Source organism: Palaemon carinicauda, chromosome 9 (assembly GCF_036898095.1).
Source record: "Palaemon carinicauda isolate YSFRI2023 chromosome 9, ASM3689809v2, whole genome shotgun sequence".
Taxonomy (NCBI): domain Eukaryota; kingdom Metazoa; phylum Arthropoda; class Malacostraca; order Decapoda; family Palaemonidae; genus Palaemon; species Palaemon carinicauda.
The window spans coordinates 137,179,797-137,201,470 of record NC_090733.1 but is presented as its reverse complement, the minus strand read 5'-3'; the positions used below and the strand labels follow the sequence as shown (position 1 = coordinate 137,201,470).

The 21,674-nt window shown below is 40.4% G+C and overlaps 1 protein-coding gene across 3 annotated transcripts in view; it reads right to left on the bottom strand.

The window, feature by feature from the left end:
• mEFTs (elongation factor Ts, mitochondrial) overlaps positions 1-21,674 on the bottom strand; it is an 80,634-nt gene that overhangs the window by 15,790 nt on the left and 43,170 nt on the right. For 2 of the 3 annotated variants that reach the window (XM_068380506.1, XM_068380508.1), the window contains exons 1-2: positions 12,633-12,800; positions 720-863 (exon numbers count right to left, since the gene is read on the bottom strand). The exons of the other annotated variant lie outside the window; for it this stretch is intronic. In XM_068380506.1, coding sequence (XP_068236607.1) covers positions 720-863; positions 12,633-12,671 — 183 coding nt within the window. In that variant the 5' untranslated portion in view covers positions 12,672-12,800. Of the gene's footprint in view, positions 1-719; positions 864-12,632; positions 12,801-21,674 lie in introns of those variants that run through there. 3 annotated transcript variants of the gene reach the window in all.

Here is a 21,674-nt window from a genome sequence, read left to right as displayed (position 1 = left end):
ATTAGGGTTGTAGTGGCCTGGTGGTAGCATCCTTGCTTGGTGATTGCCAGACTGGGGTTCGAGTCCTGCTCAGACTCTTTATTTACTTTGGTTGCTGCAACCTCACCATCCTTGTGAGCAAAGGATGGGAGGTTTGGGGGAGCCTATAGGTCTATCTGCTGAGTTATCAGCAGCCATTGCCTGGCCCTCCTTGGTCCTAGCTTGGGAGGAAAGGAGGCTTGGGGGCTGATCATATGTAATACAGTATGGTCAGTCTCTAGGGCATTGTCCTGCTTGATAGGGCAATGTCACTGTCCCTTGCCTCTGCCATTCATGAACGACCTTTAAACCTTTAAAGGATGAAAGTTTGTATTCATGTAAGAACAACTGGCTATCCTGTGACAGGCAGATGGGTGGGGTTCACCCTTGTGCCACCAGACATTAACAAGCTATTCCAGTGCTGCTCACATCCCTCAAAAGGATGAAAGGTTTGTTTATGCGTAGGAATAAATCCTGCAAACATCTATAATCCTTTATCAATTAATTCACAATCAAAGGTTACAATATAATAGGGCTGTATTATAATGAGGAGGAATATGCAGTCAGCACAGAATGTAAAAGTAACTTGTTAATGTTTAAAGAACCTTCCCAAATACATTAAGATAAAGGATACTTAAAATTTATTCAATGCAGCATTCCAAACATTGACAACAGATTATATATAGTAGTATTTTACTTACTTTGGTTATATCATTGGCATGCATATCCAAAGCCTTCTTACAGTTGCTAATAGAAAAGCCTGTGCGTTTTCTGAGCTTGGCCAAGTTGCTTTTGTCGACAGCAGCTAAAATTTGGCCCACATGAAGAAATCTACTGCCTCCCATCTGAAGATAAAATAAGAAAAAAAATATTCAAATGAGATTAAACACAGTATTTTTAAAAAATAAGTTTTTATTATAAAGAACCCATTACTTCTATCTTAGCCTATTCATGTGCCTTTTAAATCCCAAATTCTGATTTTCACTTAGAGAAGGACAAAATCCCAGGTATGGCGGTACATGCACGATGCTATCCGAATCCTATGAAGTTTAAATTAGGAATATCATATTTCTTATTACATCAACTCTTCTCTTTACTGTGTAAGATGTTGAAGGAATTCTCAGTTTTATTTTATCCTGTATTCTGTCTTCCCAAACTATTATAAGATATGTTATTTTCATTAGTAAAATAAATTTTTGAATATACTTACCCGATGATCATGTAGCTGTCAACTCCGTTGCCCGACAGAAATCTAAGGTCGGGATACGCCAGCGATCGCTATACAGGTGGGGGTGTACACAACAGCGCCATCTGTGAGCAGGTACTCAAGTACTTCTTGTCAACAAGAACTCAATTTTCTCCTCGGTCCACTGGTTCTCTATGGGGAGGAAGGGAGGGTCCTTAAATTCATGATCATCGGGTAAGTATATTCAAAAATTTATTTTACTAATGAAAATAACATTTTTCAATATTAATCTTACCCGATGATCATGTAGCTGATTCACACCCAGGGTGGTGGGTGGAGACCAGCATACATGTTAACATTAGAAGCTAAGTATCCCGTATTTCATTTTAGCAGTTATTCAAAATAACAAACATAAAATAAATAAGTACCTGGTAAGGAAGTCGACTTGAACCATTACTCTGCCTTTTTTAAGTACGTCTTCCTTACTGAGCCTAGCGGTCCTCTTAGGATGCTGAACGACTCCTAGGTGCTGAAGTATGAAGGGCTGCAACCCATACTAAAGGACCTCATCACAACCTCTAATCTAGGCGCTTCTCAAGAAAGAATTTGACCACCCGCCAAATCAACCAGGATGCGGAAGGCTTCTTAGCCTTCCGTACAACCCAAAAAACAACAATAAAAAGTATTTCAAGAGAAAGATTAAAAAAGGTTATGGGATTATGGGAATGTAGTGGCTGAGCCCTCACCTACTACTGCACTCGCTGCTACGAATGGTCCCAGGGTGTAGCAGTTCTCGTAAAGAGACTGGACATCTTTGAGATAGAATGATGCGAACACTGACTTGCTTCTCCAATAGGTTGCATCCATAACACTCTGCAGAGAACGGTTCTGTTTGAAGGCCACTGAAGTAGCCACAGCCCTAACTTCATGTGTCCTTACCTTCAGCAAAGCAAGGTCTTCTTCCTTCAGATGAGAATGTGCCTCTCTAATCAGAAGCCTGATGTAGTAAGAAACTGCGTTCTTAGACATCGGTAAAGCAGGCTTCTTGATAGAACACCATAAAGCCTCTGATTGTCCTCGTAATGGCTTTGTCCGTCTTAAATAGTACTTAAGAGCTCTTACTGGGCAAAGTACTCTCTCTAGTTCGTTCCCCACCAAGTTGGACAGGCTTGGGATCTCGAACGACTTGGGCCAAGGACGAGAAGGAAGCTCGTTTTTAGCCAAAAAACCGAGCTGCAAGGAACATGTAGCCGTTTCAGATGTAAAACCTATGGTCCTGCTGAAAGCGTGGATCTCACCGACTCTTTTAGCTGTTGCTAAGCAAACGAGGAAAAGAGTCTTTAATGTGAGATCCTTAAAAGAGGCTGATTGAAGCGGTTCGAATCTTGATGACATCAGGAACCTTAAAACCACGTCTAGGTTCCAGCCTGGTGTGGACAACCGACGTTCCTTTGAGGTCTCAAAAGACCTAAGGAGGTCCTGTAGATCTTTGTTGGTGGAAAGATCCAAGCCTCTGTGGCGGAAGACCGCTGCCAACATACTTCTGTAGCTCTTGATCGTAGGAGCTGATAGGGATCTTACATTCCTTAGATGTAACAGAAAGTCAGCTATCTGTGTTACAGAGGTACTGGTTGAGGAAACTGCATTCGCCTTGCACCAGCTTCGGAAGACTTCCCATTTTGACTGATAGACTCTGAGAGTGGATGTCCTCCTTGCTCTGGCAATCGCTCTGGCTGCCTCCTTCGAAAAGCCTCTAGCTCTTGAGAGTCTTTCGATAGTCTGAAGGCAGTCAGACGAAGAGCGTGGAGGCTTGGGTGTACCTTCTTTACGTGAGGCTGACGCAGAAGGTCCACTCTTAGAGGAAGAGTCCTGGGAACGTCCACTAGCCATTGCAGTACCTCGGTGAACCATTCTCTCGCAGGCCAGAGGGGAGCAACCAACGTCAACCGTGTCCCTTCGTGAGAGGCGAACTTCTGAAGTACCCTGTTGACAATCTTGAACGGAGGGAACGCATACAGGTCTAGATGGGACCAATCCAGCAGAAAGGCATCCACGTGAACTGCTGCTGGGTCTGGAATCGGAGAACAATACATCGGGAGCCTCTTGGTCATCGAGGTAGCGAATAGATCTATGGTGGGCTGACCCCACAGGGCCCATAGTATGCTGCAAACATTCTTGTGAAGGGTCCACTCTGTGGGGATGACCTGACCCTTCCGGCTGAGGCGATCTGCCATGACATTCATGTCGCCCTGAATGAACCTCGTTACCAGCGAAAGCTTTCGATCTTTTGACCAAATGAGGAGGTCCCTTGCGATCTCGAACAACTTCCTCGAATGAGTCCCTCCTTGCTTGGAGATGTAAGCCAAGGCTGTGGTGTTGTCGGAGTTCACCTCCACCACCTTGCTTAGCTGGAGGGACTTGAAGTTTATCAAGGCCAGATGAACTGCCAAAAGCTCCTTGCAGTTGATGTGAAGTGTCCTTTGCTCCTGATTCCACGTGCCCAAGCATTCCTGTCCGTCCAGTGTCGCACCCCAGCCCGTGTCCGATGCGTCCGAGAAGAGACGGTGGTCGGAGGTCTGAACAGCCAATGGTAGACCTTCCTTGAGAAGAATGCTGTTCTTCCACCACGTCAGTGTAGACCTCATCTCTTCGGAAACAGGCACTGAGACCGCCTCTAGCGTCATGTCCTTTCTCCAGTGAGCAGCTAGATGATACTGAAGGGGGCGGAGGTGGAGTCTCCCTAACTCGATGAACTGGGCCAGCGATGAAAGTGTCCCTGTTAGACTCATCCACTGCCTGACAGAACATCGGTTCCTTCTCAGCATGCTCTGGATGTATTCTAGGGCTTGATTGATCCTTGGGGCCGACGGAAAAGCCCGAAAAGCTCGACTCTGAATCTCCATACCTAGATAGACAATGGTCTGGGATGGGACGAGTTGGGACTTCTCTATATTGACCAGGAGGCCCAATTCCTTGGTCAGATCCATAGTCCATCTGAGATTCTCCAGACAGCGACGACTTGACGGAGCTCTTAAAAGCCAGTCGTCCAAATAGAGGGAGGCTCTGATGTCTGCCAAGTGAAGGAATTTGGCAATATTCCTCATCAGTTTGGTAAACACAAGAGGTGCCGTGCTTAGGCCAAAGCACAGGGCTTGGAACTGGTACACAACCTTTCCAAAGACGAACCTTAGGAAAGGTTGGGAGTCTGGATGGATGGGGACGTGAAAGTACGCGTCTTTCAGGTCTAACGAGACCATCCAGTCCTCCTTCCTGACCGCTGCTAGGACCGACTTTGTCGTCTCCATCGTGAACGTCTGCTTGGTGACAAAAGCATTGAGAGCACTGACGTCCAGCACCGGTCTCCAACCTCCTGTCTTCTTCGCTACCAGGAAGAGACGGTTGTAGAAGCCCGGGGATTGATGGTCCCGGACTATGACTACCGCTCCCTTTTGTAGCAAGAGCGACACCTCTTGTTGCAACGCTAGCCTCTTGTCCTTCTCCTTGTAGTTGGGAGAGAGGTTGATGGGAGAAGTTGCTAGAGGGGGACTGCGGCAGAACGGAATTCTGTACCCCTCCCTTAGCCACTTCACAGACTGAGCGTCTGCACCTCTGCTCTCCCAAGCTTGTCAGAAGAGCTTGAGCCTGGCTCCCACTGCTGTCTGGAGAGGAAGGCAGTCAGATCCTGCCTTTTGCGGACTTGGAACCCTTCTTGGATTTGCCACGGTGACTGTCGGCACGGGTACCTCCTCTGCTGGAGGTTCTGCCACGAAAGGGCGGGATGAACCTAGTTGCTGGTGTGTCCACTGCTGCAGGACGGAAAGGTCTAGGCACGGAAGGTAAAGCTTTAGCCTTACGTGCGGAAGATGCCATCAGATCATGGGTATCCTTCTGGATCAGCGAGGCAGCCATCCCCTTGATCAGCTCCTCCGGAAACAGACACTTGGAGAGAGGAGCAAACAACAACTCCGACTTCTGGCAAGGAGTGATCCCAGACGACAAGAAGGAGCAAAGATGTTCTCTCTTCTTAAGCACTCCCGACGTGTACGAAGCCGCAAGTTCACCAGACCCATCCCGAATGGCTTTGTCCATGCTAGACATGATCAGCATGGCAGAGTCCTTATCCGAAGGGGAAGTCTTTCTGCTTAACGCTCCCAAACACCAATCGAGGAAGTTGAAGATCTCAAAAGCACGAAAGACTCCCTTCAACAGATGATCCATGTCAGAAAAGGACCAGCAAATCTTCGATCGTCTCATAGCCAGCCTGCGGGGAGAGTCAACCAGACTTGAGAAGTCGCCCTGGGCAGAGGCAGGAACTCCCAAGCCGGGTTCCTCTCCCGTGGCATACCAGACGCTAGATTTGGAAGCAAGCTTGGTAGGCGGAAAGATGAAAGCAGTCTTTCCCAGTTGCTTCTTGGACTGCAACCACTCTCCCATAACCCTCAAAGCCCTCTTGGATGAGCGTGCGAGGACAAGCTTGGTGAAGGCAGGAGCAGCAGACTGCATGCCCAGAGCAAACTCGGAGGGAGGAGAGCGAGGGGTTGCAGACACAAACTGTTCTGGATACAAGTCCCTGAACAAGGCAAGGACTTTACGAAAGTCTAAGGAGGGAGGCGTAGACTTGGGCCCTTCTAAGTCGGAGTGCGGTTCATCCAAATGTGCAGCTTCGTCATCCGATACTCCATCATCCGAAAGCTGAGTAGGAAGTGGCAAAGGCGGAGCAGAAAGCTGAACGGCTGAATCCGGCAGCACGGGTGCATGCGTAGCTGCTGCGGATCCAACATCATGCCGCTGCTGGTCAGTCTGCGAGCTGGCAACAACAAAAGCAGAGTGCTGGTGCGTGGGAGGGATTGCCGTGGGTTGCGGAGCATGCCGTATGGGATGCGGAGCATGCCGCATGGGTTGCGGAGCATGCCGCATAGAGTCAGAACACGGCAGCTCTACAGCACCTTCCCACTGCTGATGCGGTAGCTCACGCATGTCAACAGATGGTGCAGCAAGAACATGCGTCTGGCAGGGTGGACTGCGCATCGGTGGTGGAGCTCTCACAGGTGGAGTGTGGGAGCAGGCAGCCGCAGTATCTGCTGAGCGCACAACCGCGGCAGGTTGTAGGTTAACAGGAGCAGTGTCAACCTTCTCAGCATGATACTCTTGCATGAACGCAGCAAGCTGAGACTGCATAGTCTGCAGCATGGACCACTTAGGGTCTACCGTGGTTGGAGCAGCAACAGACGGAGCAGTAGCCTGTTGTGGAACCACTCTACCTCTCTTGAGAGGTGTGCAGTCTTCGGAAGACTGCGGCGAGTCCGAACTGACCCAGTGGCTACACCTGGGCCGTTGGACTCGCTCGGAAGGGACCTTACGCTTGAGAGGTCGTGAGACCTTGGTCCATCGTTTCCTCCTTGAAACTTCTTCCACAGACGAGGAATGATGGGGCTCATTCGTCTGTTTGTGGATGGGACGATCTCTGACAGATACGTCCGCAACCACTGAGGGTACATCCGTACGCTGATCAAGGCCTGCCGAACCCTTTGGTCCTTCGACATTGCTTCTCCCCTGGGCTTGGGAGCTTGCAAGAGGTCCCGGACTGGGAGGACGACTGGCACGAACAGATGTACCCTCATGCGCAACACTGACACTGACACTTTTCACTTCACTTGCACTAACAACACTTCCCACTGCACTTTTCGCTTTCAGCTCTTTGACATCTGCCAAAAGCTGATTACGGTCATTAGCCAATGACTCCACTCTGTCACCAAGAGCCTGAATGGCACGCATCATATCCGCCATGGATGGCTGAGCACTAGTAGCAGGGTCGGGAGTCACCACTACAGGGGAAGGAAAAGGTTGAGGGGCATGGGGAGAGGAAAAATCAACAGAGCGAGAAGAACTCCTCCTGATCCTATCCTTCTCTAGCCTACGTGCATTTTTAAGGAATTCGTTAAAATCGAATTCCGAAAGCCCAGCGCATTCCTCACATCGATCTTCCAATTGACAGGATTTACCCCTACAATTGGAACAAACGGTGTGAGGATCTATGGAGGCCTTCGGAAGACGCCTAGTACAAGCCCTAACACTACACTGCCTGTACTTAGGGACTTGAGACTGGTCAGACATCTTGAATTGAAGAAATAGTCAAGGGGGGATTCCAAAATCTAGCAAAGTTCGTTAACAATTAATCCAAATTAAATCCAAAAGCTTGCTAAGCTAATGATAAAGCTTCCTGAATAGCGAAGGCTAAAATCTAGAGCGAATACATCAAAATCGTGAGAAACAACTCCAGAATCAACAGCGTATCCAAGTAGGTCTTGCCGGTGGCACGACAGAGGAAAAATTGAGTTCTTGTTGACAAGAAGTACTTGAGTACCTGCTCACAGATGGCGCTGTTGTGTACACCCCCACCTGTATAGCGATCGCTGGCGTATCCCGACCTTAGATTTCTGTCGGGCAACGGAGTTGACAGCTACATGATCATCGGGTAAGATTAATATTGAAAATTATATTTTTACATTCCATCGTTTTTCATAATACCCTGGACCTTCCTACTGGTCTTAGTCCTGCCACTTCCATACCTACTGCTTTTCTAACCAACTTTTCCTTATCTCTTCTAGTTACATTTCCTTATCAACTCTAAGTTCTCAGCATAATTTTGCAGGATCTGAAAGCATCATTTCTCCAATAATTCCCCCATTTCCAATACAATCTTCACACCATACTCCAGCAAAGAATCTTAATATCATAGGGTTACAGTTTATCAAAATCTCTGCCATTTTTCTTGTCCATGCCCAAATTTCCACTGCATGGAACAGGAAAGGCCACATGTACAGTACTTATAACAGGTTTTTGCTCTCTCTACTAACATGAAACTATAATTACAAGTAGTTTGGTTGCCTCAATTTTATCCATACTGCATCAACTTTCTTTCTTACTGCTCTCACAACTCCTAATACAGTACAACCCATCTAGTTTTAAGCTCTTTCAATTATCTAGAGACCTTCAATAAGAGTATGATTTCAGCAAAACTGAAGACAGCTATTGAAACTTTTAACGAAGTACTGTAGTAGTAGTAGTAGTAGTAGTAGTAGCTGGAAGATGACGTAAGTGACAAAAGTAGAGTTACTGGGTGACTATTAAAACTTGGGAAGATAGCAAAAAGCATTGCTTGGACTCCTACTAGGTTGAAAAGCAGGTTTTTTTACTTCCTTAAACCACTTCCCTGGGGGATTCATGTACTCCCGGAGTGCCCCATTCTCCTCGGATTTGTCTGAGAATGGCAGGATCCCTGGAAGTAGAGTTTGAGTGGAACTCCTGCGGAGAGGAAATCATCAATTAGCTACCAAGCCTGATCCATCCATGTTTCCAAGTCCAGTGAAACCACAAAGGTTATTGCCGCCTGCTTACCAAGTTTGCTTCCAACAAGCCTGAGGAGTTCCCTCATGACAAGGGAAGTTTCTACCGTCCAGCTGAAAGTTCTTGGTTGTGTGGGAGCAACTGCGCTATTTCCCTCTGTCTGCTGAAATGATCTTTCTATGTGTTAACAGCATGACACGAGTCTCTTTTTCTGTCTGGCAATGCAGCTGGGTTACCGATTAAACCTGCTTCTTAGATCGTGGCTAAAGATCAACTGTCTCAGTCTTGGAGCATTGCCTCCTGGAGGCAGACAGAACAAGTCAATTATTGAGAAAGTCCCAAAAGACAAGTCTTCATCTATTAGGTACCAGATAGGTAAGAGTGAACGCTCAAGGCAAAACATGGCCTGAAGCTCTAGCTGCAAATTCAATATACAGTAAATGCCTAGAGGACAAAGAGGAAATAATTCTAACGGACCAAAAGATGAGTACAGTATCTAGAAGCACTGTAAAAATCTTTCAGGCTCACTGAGATCTTGAAATCCTCTTCCTAGTGGACAATCGTGCAGTACTTGCCTTCTTCCTGGTGACAGACCATTATGGTATACTGTATGCCGTCTCCCTTTTGAGCGGTTAGATGATAGGTTACCAGTCACTACTCCCGTCTCCAGTCGACTTTTCACCTGAAAGGTTGACTGCAAACACTTGTTTAGAAGACTTCGAGGGTGTTCCTCTCCCTCGTGGTCCTGCAGGTTCCAAAGGCCCATTGGTAAGGAGACTGCTGATTTGGAAAGGTCCTTGCCTTTTGCCCGTTTGGGAACGTCGAGCTCCAGATCAAGGCAAAGTATGACTACCTCCAATTAAATTTTGAACAAGTAGCTACTTGGGAGTCTAGAAACATCATCCACGGCAGAAAACTCTGGGCTTATGAACAATGCTCCCATGCCTTAGACTTGCATCAGATTCCAGTTGTCAGCCAGTCAATCGCCAAATAGAAGCATCTCGGGAATGTCCCCAGGCAGGAGACGGATGATAATGGTTGTCAATGTCCTGAGGCATAGTGCTCGTACTCAGTCTCAGAGACTCGGCCTGACTGGTCGTCCTGTAACTTCTACCTTCCATTTATGCATGACTTTCCTTTTATTTCTACCAATAGAGTGTACGCTCGTTCTCGTAAGAAACGAACATAAGTAGAGGTTGCGTGAGCTCCTATACCGTGTGCCGACCTATCTCATCGGGAAAGGGTATGCTCCCAGTACGTACAGTATCCTCTTACCTTGCATAGGAAGTGAGAGCATACTAGTAATCCTTCCCCCCTGGGAAAGATTCTCAGTACTGCCAACTCGTTCTCATGGAGGGGAACCAGTAGGAACATCGGGCACGAGACTGCTATTAAACAGTCGTCCTGGACTTCTTTGATGGCATCACCTTAAAGTTTAGTTGAAGATTCCGTTCTCCCCTGAGCCACTCACCTGCCAACACAATGTGGCATCTCAGCATTTGTACGAGTGCTGAGAGTGTTTGAGAAGTAATTTTTTTCAACCACTAACGCATGATCAAATTAGAAGATCTTGGCGTCTGGAAAAAGTAGGTCATGGATCGGTCTCCAACTGTGGGAGGATCTAGGTCAAGGAGCTGTATCAGCTTGTAAGAAGGAACCAGTCTAAGTCTCAAAGAACTCTGCCATATCGGTCATTCTAATGCTTCGGTGGCCTCTTCCTCATTCTCTTCAGGGTGGTATGAGTGCTGGGAAGAAAGAGGTCATAGGAATAGGCGAACTAGTTATGTGATTCCTGATCACATGGTTCCTGATTGCTGGTACCGATCGCATGCTTCCCAATTGCGACTACTGATCGCACAGTATGGTTTCCTATTACAGCACATGGCTAATTTTGTGGGAAACTATGATCATAAAGAACTGGTCTTGCCAGAAGAGAACGCAATTGGACAAGGAAAACTCATGAATGGGTGGTTGGCCCAAATGTTCATGGTCAGAAATTTATAAAACATAAGGAAGCGAATAGCAAAAATAAATGGTTCAAGTATTTGGCTAGAAATTAAAGTACCATATATTTACCACGAAATGTACAAGTGTTGACTATTTTGGAATTTTATGCTGTATGACTAATGGGGACTGGGACATACCATATGGCCCAATCAACTAAAACGTAAACACTATTCTATCTTAGTCCACAGTTTACTTTTGGAAGACTGCTCGTGGGCTACTAAAAATGCAGACGACTGTTGCGTGTTACTGCGAATGCGGTGTTTGAATTTACTTTTGGCAGCTGTTATGTATTTTGCACGATGTACTGTAATCGTAAATACTGTACTATCCTAGCATAACAGCATGAGAATCTACCAATATGACAATCTGGAAGAGATTTACTGTAGTACAATATTCCTTATGACAAAAATAAGAAGGACTCCTGGTGTATTTGGATCTACTTTGAACGATTACGATGTAAATATAGGTTTTATTTTATTTTAATAATTTTTTCCCAAAAATTTTAATCAGCACATTTCAATAAATCATTACTAGTACACTAGTTTAAACCTACATCCATGGATTGTTGAGTAATAATAACAGAGGTAATCATATTCTAAGTTTGTATAATTGATAATTAATGCCAAAATACTACCCCACGGGATTAATGAGCGTACCAAACATGTTCCGGTTGCCAGAACATAAGAGCAATGAGATAACGTTTAATAGCGTGTTAAGTGAACGTACGGCAGAGCAAAAACAAATAAATCATTGGTTCAATTAAATGACAAGGTATTTGTAATATGATGAATACTGTTAGGAAGGACTCCATTGAATAAGGGATGGAAAGTCCCATTTTCTATGCATCTTGAAGTCATGGCAAACAAATGTTAAATTATTTTCACCATGTTTCATTACTATTACTCAGTTTTGATTATGGCGACTTTTGTAATAACAATGACTAGTGGAAACAACAAAGTTTAAAAACATTAATTTAAATAACATACAATTAGACTAGTATATTATATAATTCAAGACGTTTTGAATATAATTGATGACAATATCTAGTGCAAAACCATAGATTTTCAGCTATGGTCATCAATCCACCATAACTCAAAAACTATCGATTTACGCCAGAAATCATAATAAAAATGTTTAAGACACCTGTAATTACACAGTATTCCTATTTTTTTTTAAGCTGTAAAAGAAATTGTTTTAATATAAAAATTTACATAAATATTTTTGGGGATAATCAGTATATTTCAATTTGATACATTAAAACTTATGAATAAAAATCCATTTAGAAACAGGGAGCATTTGTATAATGACGGACATGAACACCACCTTTCCTAAACTTCCCAACCTGTCCTAATGTAAAAGCTGTGTCCTTACATATTTACATAGTGGGGGGTCTGGGGTAACGCCAGCCTCCGACCCCCCTCAGACTAACCCATTCTTAGCGATAGGGTTGAAAATACGGGCGTAATAAGCATGGCCGTCATCATACATACACGCCAAGGGAGCCTTTGTATATCAGCGGCCATTTCCTCCTGCGTGAATTGAAAATGGACACTAATATAAACTTACCCACCTAACCTAACCTATAGCCATGTTCTTGACTACTTACCTAATAGGGGGGGGGGGGCTAACGGCCTGTTGCGACCCCCTTTGACTGCCATATTCATAGTTGGCCATCATCAAACATACACCGGAGCCCTTGTATATTCCTCATTCGTTGAAAGAAAAATGGAGATCAACTAACCTAAACTTTCCTTCCTAACCTAACCTAGAAGCCGTGTCCTTACCTACATACCTATCGTTGGGGGCACACCCTTTCGATGCCGTATTCTAACTTAGCCATAATGATACATACAGGTGGCCGCTATCATACATACAACCCCATACACCAACGTATTTTCTAGTTTAATCTCTTCATAAAACTTGGAAAATACGTAAAAACTACTATTTACGTCATCACGACATTGTGCAGGAGTAAGATGAAACCAACAGGGTACACGACATGAAGCCTCATGTATGATCTCATCTCACGTACTGTAAATTACAGCAAGCTGTAATTATGCAACAATATGCTTACCTTTATTCCCGGTAAACGTAAAAGGGATAGAGTAGCCATTTTCTGTTATATAACTTGATACTTATATCGAAAAGTTTATATGTAACCGGGCTTGAAATTTTAGACAGTCAAGTAACAGTAGTAGTAATGTTGTGATCTGGAACTGCTCATTCCATGTAGCGGCTCCTTCTATACTCCTATTTGGTTCCTGTGCCTTATTCATAGTTTTAATAGATTATGAAACATAATTTCTTATTGCTTATCTATTTTCTTAGAATATTGCGAAATTCTATTGTAAAATTAAAGATGAAAAAGTAACAATTCGATAAAAAGAAGATTTGTCTCCCCTTTTCTAAAACAGATATTTAAAAATATGATATTCATAACAATTTGGTTCGAACTGTAAACAGGGGTAATATAAGTACCTAACTGCTTATGTATATTGGCTTCGAACTACCAAATTGCATAATATCAACAGTTTTGATTTAATTACAGTTATTAAATTAATGAAAAATAGTATTATTAAAGGTTTACCTTAGTAAGTTGGCCAGGGCACCAGCTACTCGTTGGGATACTGCCGCTAGAGAGTTGTTGGGTCATTTGACTAGCCAGACAGTACTACATTGGATCCCTCTATCTGGTTACGGCTTATTTTTTTTTCTTTGCTTTCACATACATTGAATAGTTTAGCTTGTAATAATAATATCTTTATTGACATCAGTTTACAAGTTTAAAATTCGTGTACCTGGTTAAATCCTACTACAGTTTCTTTGGAAACATGGTGAAAAGAATAGCGCTGAACCCAGTATATTCAAACAACCCTTAACTGCTAGTTACAAGCTATACCGTAGTAAAACTGAAAATACACTAATCTTGTTTAGATCATGAATAAATACAAAAACTGTCAGGTGTGATTTAATTAATGACATTAAAGACATATCACAATCCGTGCAGAATAAATATTCATCACGGATATTTATATCTTTTGATTAAGTAATCTTTTAGACTATATAAAAGCCGATAGTTTAGATATCTGTCCATTTGTCCAAATGAATAAGATCGTATAGGCCTACACTTTACTTACATGTGCCTTGCAGTGTAATTTACCTTGCAATTAGCTATTGTAAGCAGCCCTTCTAGGAGAACAACACTCCAACATCAAACCATTATTCTCTAGTCTTTTGCCATAGCCTCTGTACCATAGTCTTTCCCTTTCTTGGGTTAGAGTTCTCTTGCTTTAGGGTACGCTCGGTTTCGCTGTTCTATCGTATTTCTCTTCCTCTTTTTCTTTTTTTAGTTTTTATATTTCATGTACGAAAGATCCAATTTAATGTTGTTACTGTTCTTAAAATATTTTATTTTCATTGTTTATTACTTCTGTCGTAGTATATTTCCTTCTTTCCTTTCCTCACTGAGCTATTTATTCCCTGTTATTTCATTATTATTATTGCTTGCTAAGCTACAACCCTAGTTGGAAAAGCAGAATGCTATAAGCCCAGGAGTTCCAACAGGGAAAATAGCCCAGTGAGGAAAGGAAAACAACATTTTATGAGTAACAACATTAAAATAAATATCTCCTATATAAACTATATAAACCTTAACAAAACAAGAGGAAGAGAAATTAGAATAGTGTGCCCGAGTGTACCCTCAAGCAAGAGAACTCTAACCCAAGACAGTGGAAGTGGAAGACCATGGTACAGAGGCTATGACACTACCCATGACTAGAGAACAATGATTTGATTTCGGAGTATCCTTCTCCTAGAAGAGCTGCTTACCATAACTAAAGAGTCTCTTCTACCCTTATCAAGAGGAAAGTAGCCACTGGACAATTACAGTGCAGTAATCATTTGGGTGAAGAATTGTTTGGTAATCTCAGTGTTGTCAGGTGTATGAGGACAGAGAATATGTAAAGAATATTCCAGACTATTCTGTGTATGTGTAGGCAAATGGAAAATGAATCGTGACCAGAGAGAAGGAGCCAATGTGTTACTGTCTGGCCAGCTAAAAGACGCCATAATTCTCTAATGGTAGTATCTCAACGGGTGGCTGGCGCCCTGGCCAACCTACTACCTATATGACAAATATAATCTGAGACAGAGAATATGTTGCATCAAATACTTAATATCAAGCTTTCGTATTCAACTACATCTTATGATAAAGGACAATACAAATAGAACCTGAATATCATGAAAATATAAAAATAATTTCTCGAATGACATTTCTACTTTGCAATTGGAAGTGAAGAAAAAATAAAACATAAAAAATGGGGAAAAACTATACGCCAATTACCGTAACTAATCCACAAGGAAATTCATCAATTTTTAACTGATCGTAACAGGAAATTATGAGCCTGGTATAGCCCTCAATAATGCATGCTAGCTAAATGTGGTGCGGCATCTCCGTAGAGTTTTAGAACTTATTTTCTGTGTATTTTAGTTCGTTTAGTCTGTATTTTCTCTCTATTTTCCTAAAATAGATAATTAATAAATAGATTTTTTTTCGTATTTCACTTATGCAAGAAGTCAATTTCATATAACTATTTGGTAATCATATATAATTTCAGATTCTCATTATATTTAACTGGAAGTTAATTTCACGAATCATAACAGTAATCCTTGTACTCGCAAAAGCATTAGCAAAATAAAGAAAAAAAAAGAATAATCACTGCTTAATAGCATCGTATTGTTGTGGTTATGAAGCTTCCGGAAATATACCTATATAAATATAAATATATAATCATTTAGTTACCGCGAATGTAATTTCAGAATCTCGTTATTTGACTGGAAGTTAATTTCACGAATCATAGCACTAATCATTGTATTCGCAAAACCTTAAGTAATTTTGCGAAAGAATAATAAGCACTGCTTAATATAATCATGTTTTTGTTTTTATAAAGCTTACCGGATATATAAAGTAAACAACTGTTTGTTTTCGCCAATATTAAAAACAAAATAATCTCACTACATTTGCACCAGCGCCCGTGAGAGAGTCGAGAGAAGCCATGTATTTTCTTCAGACAAATCTAAAGAAAGACTACAAGAAGTACAGACTGATTCTAAATGTTTGTACCAACATTACATTTTTTTTCCTCGCTTCGTGCAAACATCTCTCTCTCTCTCTCTCTCTCTCTCTCTCTCTCATCTCTCTCTCCTCTCTCTCTCTCTCTCTCTCACCCGAGCTAAGACTGTATCTTCTAATTTCGTTGAAACCACGAGAGAGAGAGAGAGAGAGAGAGAGAGAGAGAGAGAGAGAGAGAGAGAGAGAGAGAGAGAGAGAGAGAGAGAGAGAGAGGGGTGACCTAGATATCATGTGCTCGTTACAAGAGATCAACAAAGCACACAGCAGTAATGTTTTGTTTTCTTATTGTTGAAAAAGTTCCCTGGGATAAATTCTCTCTCTCTCTCTCTCTCTCTCCTCTCTCTCTCTCGTCTCTCTCTCTCTCTCTCTCTCTCTCTCTCTCTCTCTCTCTCTCTCTCTCTTCCACAATATCCTTATTGAACTTGTTAAAATATTGACTTTGCATTTATGAGAAACTCAAATAGTATATTCACAATGCTAGCGGTATTTTAATTCTAATAAATTAATAAACATTTTGATAGATGTCAACAAATGTTTTCTATAGAAAAAGTATATATGATTATTTTTTAATGATTGATACAGTATGAGTAGGCCTATCACTATAACATACGAATATCTTTTTTTATTTACCTTAATTTTCGTAGTTCATTTTATCGTATACATTCCAAGACATTCAACATTCCACAATGCATATTGCTCGTTAATATCAAATCCTCAAATCCACATTATCGAAGCACTTTCAGAAAAATCGTCTTCAGTTTCCTCTTGAAAGCCTTAATATCTTCCATTTTTTCGGGTGTCTAATGAGAGCTTATTGTACAGAGAGAAAGATAATACATGTACTTTTCGTCTTTTGCGATAATAGTGACTTAATGTTAGCTGGAAAGTACTACTAATTGAATAAGTTGCAACAGCTTGGTAATAACCTTCTTTGGGTGTTGAGTATGGTAACAGCTGTAGGGTAGTTGTTACGTTATTGCAGGTAATATGGCTACAAATTCACTTATTATTATTATTATTATTATTATTATTATTATTATTATTATTATTATTATTATTATTATTATTATTATTATTATTATTATTAGCCTAGGTACAACCCTGGTTCGAGAAGCATGATGCTATAGGTCTAAGGTCTCCAACAGGGAAAAACAGCCAAGCTAATACGGTTACAGCAAATGAACTAAATAAAAATAATTGATAAAAGTACAACTCTTCTAAGATAATTAACAACGTAAAAATAGACCAGTCATACATAAACAGTAGAACGAGATTTCTATCAACATTTCAAAAAATAAAACAAATGAAAGGAGTTATGCGTGGGTAAGGAATTTCTTTCACGGATGTCTCCTTTCCGTTTTATTGCCTACTTCACTCACTTTAAGGGCTGTTTTCCTGGTCCTATCACACATAGAAATCCTACGCTCTAGAGGGCCTACAAAATTTGTTTGTCGTATACATTCTGAAGGTATTTAGAGTATCACACAGCGAACTACACTTTAATTGTCAAATCCGCATTATCGAAGGACTTAGAAAACATAGAAAGTATCTAACTTCGTCTTGACATTCTATAGTAACTTCAGTCTTTCGGTTGTATAGTGAGAGGTTGTTGTATAGAATTTACAGTTGAGTTACACTCAGGGTTGCCATTCATACGATAATTTTCGTACATGTACGATTATTTTGGGTCCGGTACGATGTACGATAGGCCTACATACCTTAGGTATATACAATGTATGTGTGTGTTTAATTAAACAATTATACTAAAATATTTTGAAATAAGTCAATTATGTAAGTCCCTAATAATTATATTGAAACTGTGTACGATAATATTGGTTGAAAAACGACAACTTATAAGGCTCATGCACGATAATCCAGACGAAATAATCTATCAACCCTGGTTACACTAGGACTACAATACTTCAAATTGTCTGTAAGTATTCTCTTGTCGATGTATTGATTTCATAATTAGGATAAAAGGAATAAAAAGAGAGAGTCGAAGAGGGGACTGGAGTGAAGGGTAGGAAGGAAAGGTAATATCTTTTTCCCTACATAAGGTTTCTGTGTATACGCTCATGTTGACTTTTTTTTTGGCATGGCTTAAATGTGACAAAAACCACTATATGCTATTCGTGCCCTCTGAATTTGACAAAATCCTTTGACTAGTTTTATTATTATTATTATTATTATTATTATTATTATTATTATTATGTAACCAACATGGTACTTCAATAAGATTTCTCGAACCTGATGGTAGGTCGTCTCGAACAAGCCGTTTCGAACCAATGTACATTATTACTGCCAATCACATTTTCCATAATGATATATAGTTTAAAATGGTTTACCTTACCGTTGAGGAAGGTAAACACATTACCTTATCTTTATTATGTACTCCATTACTTAAGATTAGCTGATGACTTTAAGTGTATGTTTATACGTACATACTGTACACAGAAGGTATCCAATGTTCGACATTCCCTTATCAAATTTCCATATATCACAGACCTCACGATGAACGTCACATTCCGTATAAACTGAAGCCTTGTGGCGGACAGTGAGCAAATAATCTTATTAGCAATGTGGTTAGGATTCAGTGGAAGGAGATGGCGGATCTAGCACGCCGGGTATTGGGGACTTCCGGTGATTTCGTAACCCGCAAGGAAGTTTATATTTGTCCGTTATGTATTATTATTGTAATGCTTTGAGATTTTTAGAATGTTTTCATATGAATGAGAGCTTTAAGAACTAACTTCCTAGTGTATAGTAGTGAGAATTGTATATAGCCTACAGGTAGGCTATCTATACAGGTAGGCCACAGCCTACTCGACCCCGTTACTCTTCTGCATTGGACGTTTGAATCTCTCTAGGTCTGGGGCTATAAAAATGACCTTCAAATTATGAAGTCACTGGATTGGTGAGCTAGACATATCTATTCGAATGATGTCAGAATAAAGGAGATTTAGTTAAAACCATTTATACAACGAGAAGTTTTTCGTTTATATTGAGCATTAAATAACATGGATTATAACCAGCCATTGAGAGTTCCTTCTGTGTTTTAATTCATTTTATTGGAAAATATCTGCATCTAGTTTTAATCCCTACTATATTATATAACCCTGCATTATAGGTATTGCTTACTTTCATTAAACCGCTTACTGCCTCTAGTAACAGCCGGAGTAAATTGAATAAACAAGCTATATGTCTAGACTATGCCATTAGGTAGCAGAACCGATACAGACACTGATAAGTAGGGCGCGCACCTAATAACATTTTACTAACCGGAAGAGTTTTCTTATGAATGTATGTAGTATATCTGATTACAAAAAAAAAAAAAAACAAAAAAAAAAAAACTATAGTTCATGTATTATTATCTTTACCAGTCATACTGATAAGGTGTAAATGTTTCCTCTTCACGGATGTAATATTTCTATTTTTAGTTTCATATCTTGGGTAGTGCCATAGCCTCTTTACCATGGTCCTTCCACTGACTTGGGGTTAGAGTTCTCTTGATTGAGGGTACACTCGGGCACGCTATTCTATCTAATTTCTCTCTTTCTTGTTTTGTTAAAGTTTTTTTATAGTTTATAATAGGAAATATTTATTTTAATGTTGCTATTATTAAAATATTTTATTTTTCCTTTTTTTCCTTTCCTCCACTGAGCTATTTTCCCTGTTGGGGCCCCTGGGCTTATGACATCCTGCTTTTTCCAACTAGGGTTGTAGCTTAGCAAGTAATAATAATAATAATAATAATAATAATAATAATAATAATAATAATAATAATAATCTACCATGGAATTAATTTCACATTCATGAGTTTCTCATGTATGTGGTACTTCTTTTTAAGTGATTTGATATGTTAAGAATATTGATGATTGAATTTTGAAAACCATTGTATTAATGATTTGATTTTAAATTAACGCGGATTTGCGAAATCTAGGATTGGGTTAGCCTATAATTTTACCTCCAGAAATTGAACTCATTATTCATTAATTGTCAGATTATGTCTCATTAGATTATTAAGAAATGAAAACCTAATCGATTATTTGATGACCAGAAATTGAGATTATTTAAACAGACTAAAAGTAATTTAATGAGACTAAAATAATGATTTGTCTCAACGTTATTACGCAGAATTATACTTCTTGTATTCAATCCCAGGAAACCAGGGCACTCATGGGTTATTTTCAAAGGTGACTTCTCGTATAAGATAGGAAGAAAAAGACGGAACCTTACCAACTTCTCTCTCTCTCTCTCTCTTCTCCTCTCTCTCTCTCTCTCCTCTCTCTCTCTCTGTGGTGAGAGATGCAACATTGGCAATCCCGAAACCGACGAAAATGCCATCATTTCTGTTTCCCAGATTAAGGGGAGCTTTTTGCTAACCGGGAGGTAAGCTCCGTTTTCATTCTGGCTGGGTTTTCTTCAAAGTGCAGATCCTTCGTGTGTTTTAAATTCTAATTGGGATTTCCGGCGGTTATGACCGATAAACAATTTCTCTCTCTCTCTCTCTCTCTCTCTCTCTCTCCTCTCTCTCTCTGTGAGTTGTAACTAGCTTATGTTCTAAGGCTTTAGTAAGGCTTCAAATTTCTGATACATAAGTTAATACTTATTAAATAATTTTCTTTTTAGAGCGTGGCATTTTTACATTTCATAATCTCATTTTTTTTTTTTTTTGCTAAAAGTTCTCTATCCCATGCTTATCCTTCTTTTAATATTGGTCTCATGTCCTAGGGAAACATTGTCCTATCCTAAGTGTGTATATTCATTTAACAATCTCTAGAGGTTAGTCTATAACCCTTATTTGTTGTCTCTCTACATTTTCATTTAGTTTTATCTAGTTTTACCTCATATTTATTTTCAGTCCTACAATTTCTACTTTCTCTATTTAAACCTTTTATCATCTTTTGCAAATTCCCCCATGTTTTATAAAGCAGAATTATGGCATTTGCAAATATAAAGTTGTTATGGTATTCCTTATCTATGTAATTTATACATTTTCACCTAATCTAAATTTGTAAAAACTTCTAGAATGCCATTAATAATTTAGGAGAGATGGGGTCTCCCTATCTAACTCCTTCCTCATCGGAATTTTCTCACCATCTCTGTGTTATCTTTAGTATTTTTTATTTCTTGTATAGATATCTTCAAGTGTTCTATCATAAGATTCATCTATTCCTTGTCTTTGAAGGGCGTTCATTACTGCTGAGTTTTTGACAGAATCAAAAGCTTTCTCGTAGTCTGGTAATGCCATTACCTTATCCTTACCTTATTGCCTTATTCTATGTTTGGGTTCCCCTCAGGTCCCTTAGTGTGAGGCACCTCGTATATCCTCCAGAGAGTTGCTAATGCATCTTCCGATGTATTTTGCATCTTCCAGTCTTAGATGGTCTGAGATGCATCTTGGGTATTTATCGAGCTTATTCTTAAAACACATCTACGCTCACTCCTGATATGTTTATTAGATGAGCTGGTTTGACATAATTTATAGATTTTTCCATTAGTTAGTTAATTACACGGATATGGTCACTTGTTGAATACCCGCTTCTAAAGCCTGCCTGCTCTCCTGGTTGATTAAAGGTCTAGCCTACTTTCTATTTGGCCTTATTCATTTTGTGAATATTTTATATATTACTGTGAGTAAGCTTATTGGGCGGTAATTTTTTAGATCTTTTGTGTCTCCCTTCTTGTGAATTAGTATAATTGATAAAGTTTTAACAAGCTGGTATATAGTGCATTCATGCAGACACATCTTGAAAAAACACTATATATATAATATATATATATATACACACACACACACACACACACATATATATATATATATATCAAATAAACCTGCTGAGAGGAATCATTTGCGTAAATCATAATATCTCATAAATTGAATAGGTGTTCAAATTATTCATCCATACTATTAAATATAATGCATATGTAATTTATCAAAACGCGAATGCGCGTATTCATGTACGCATTTGATAGCGTATAAAC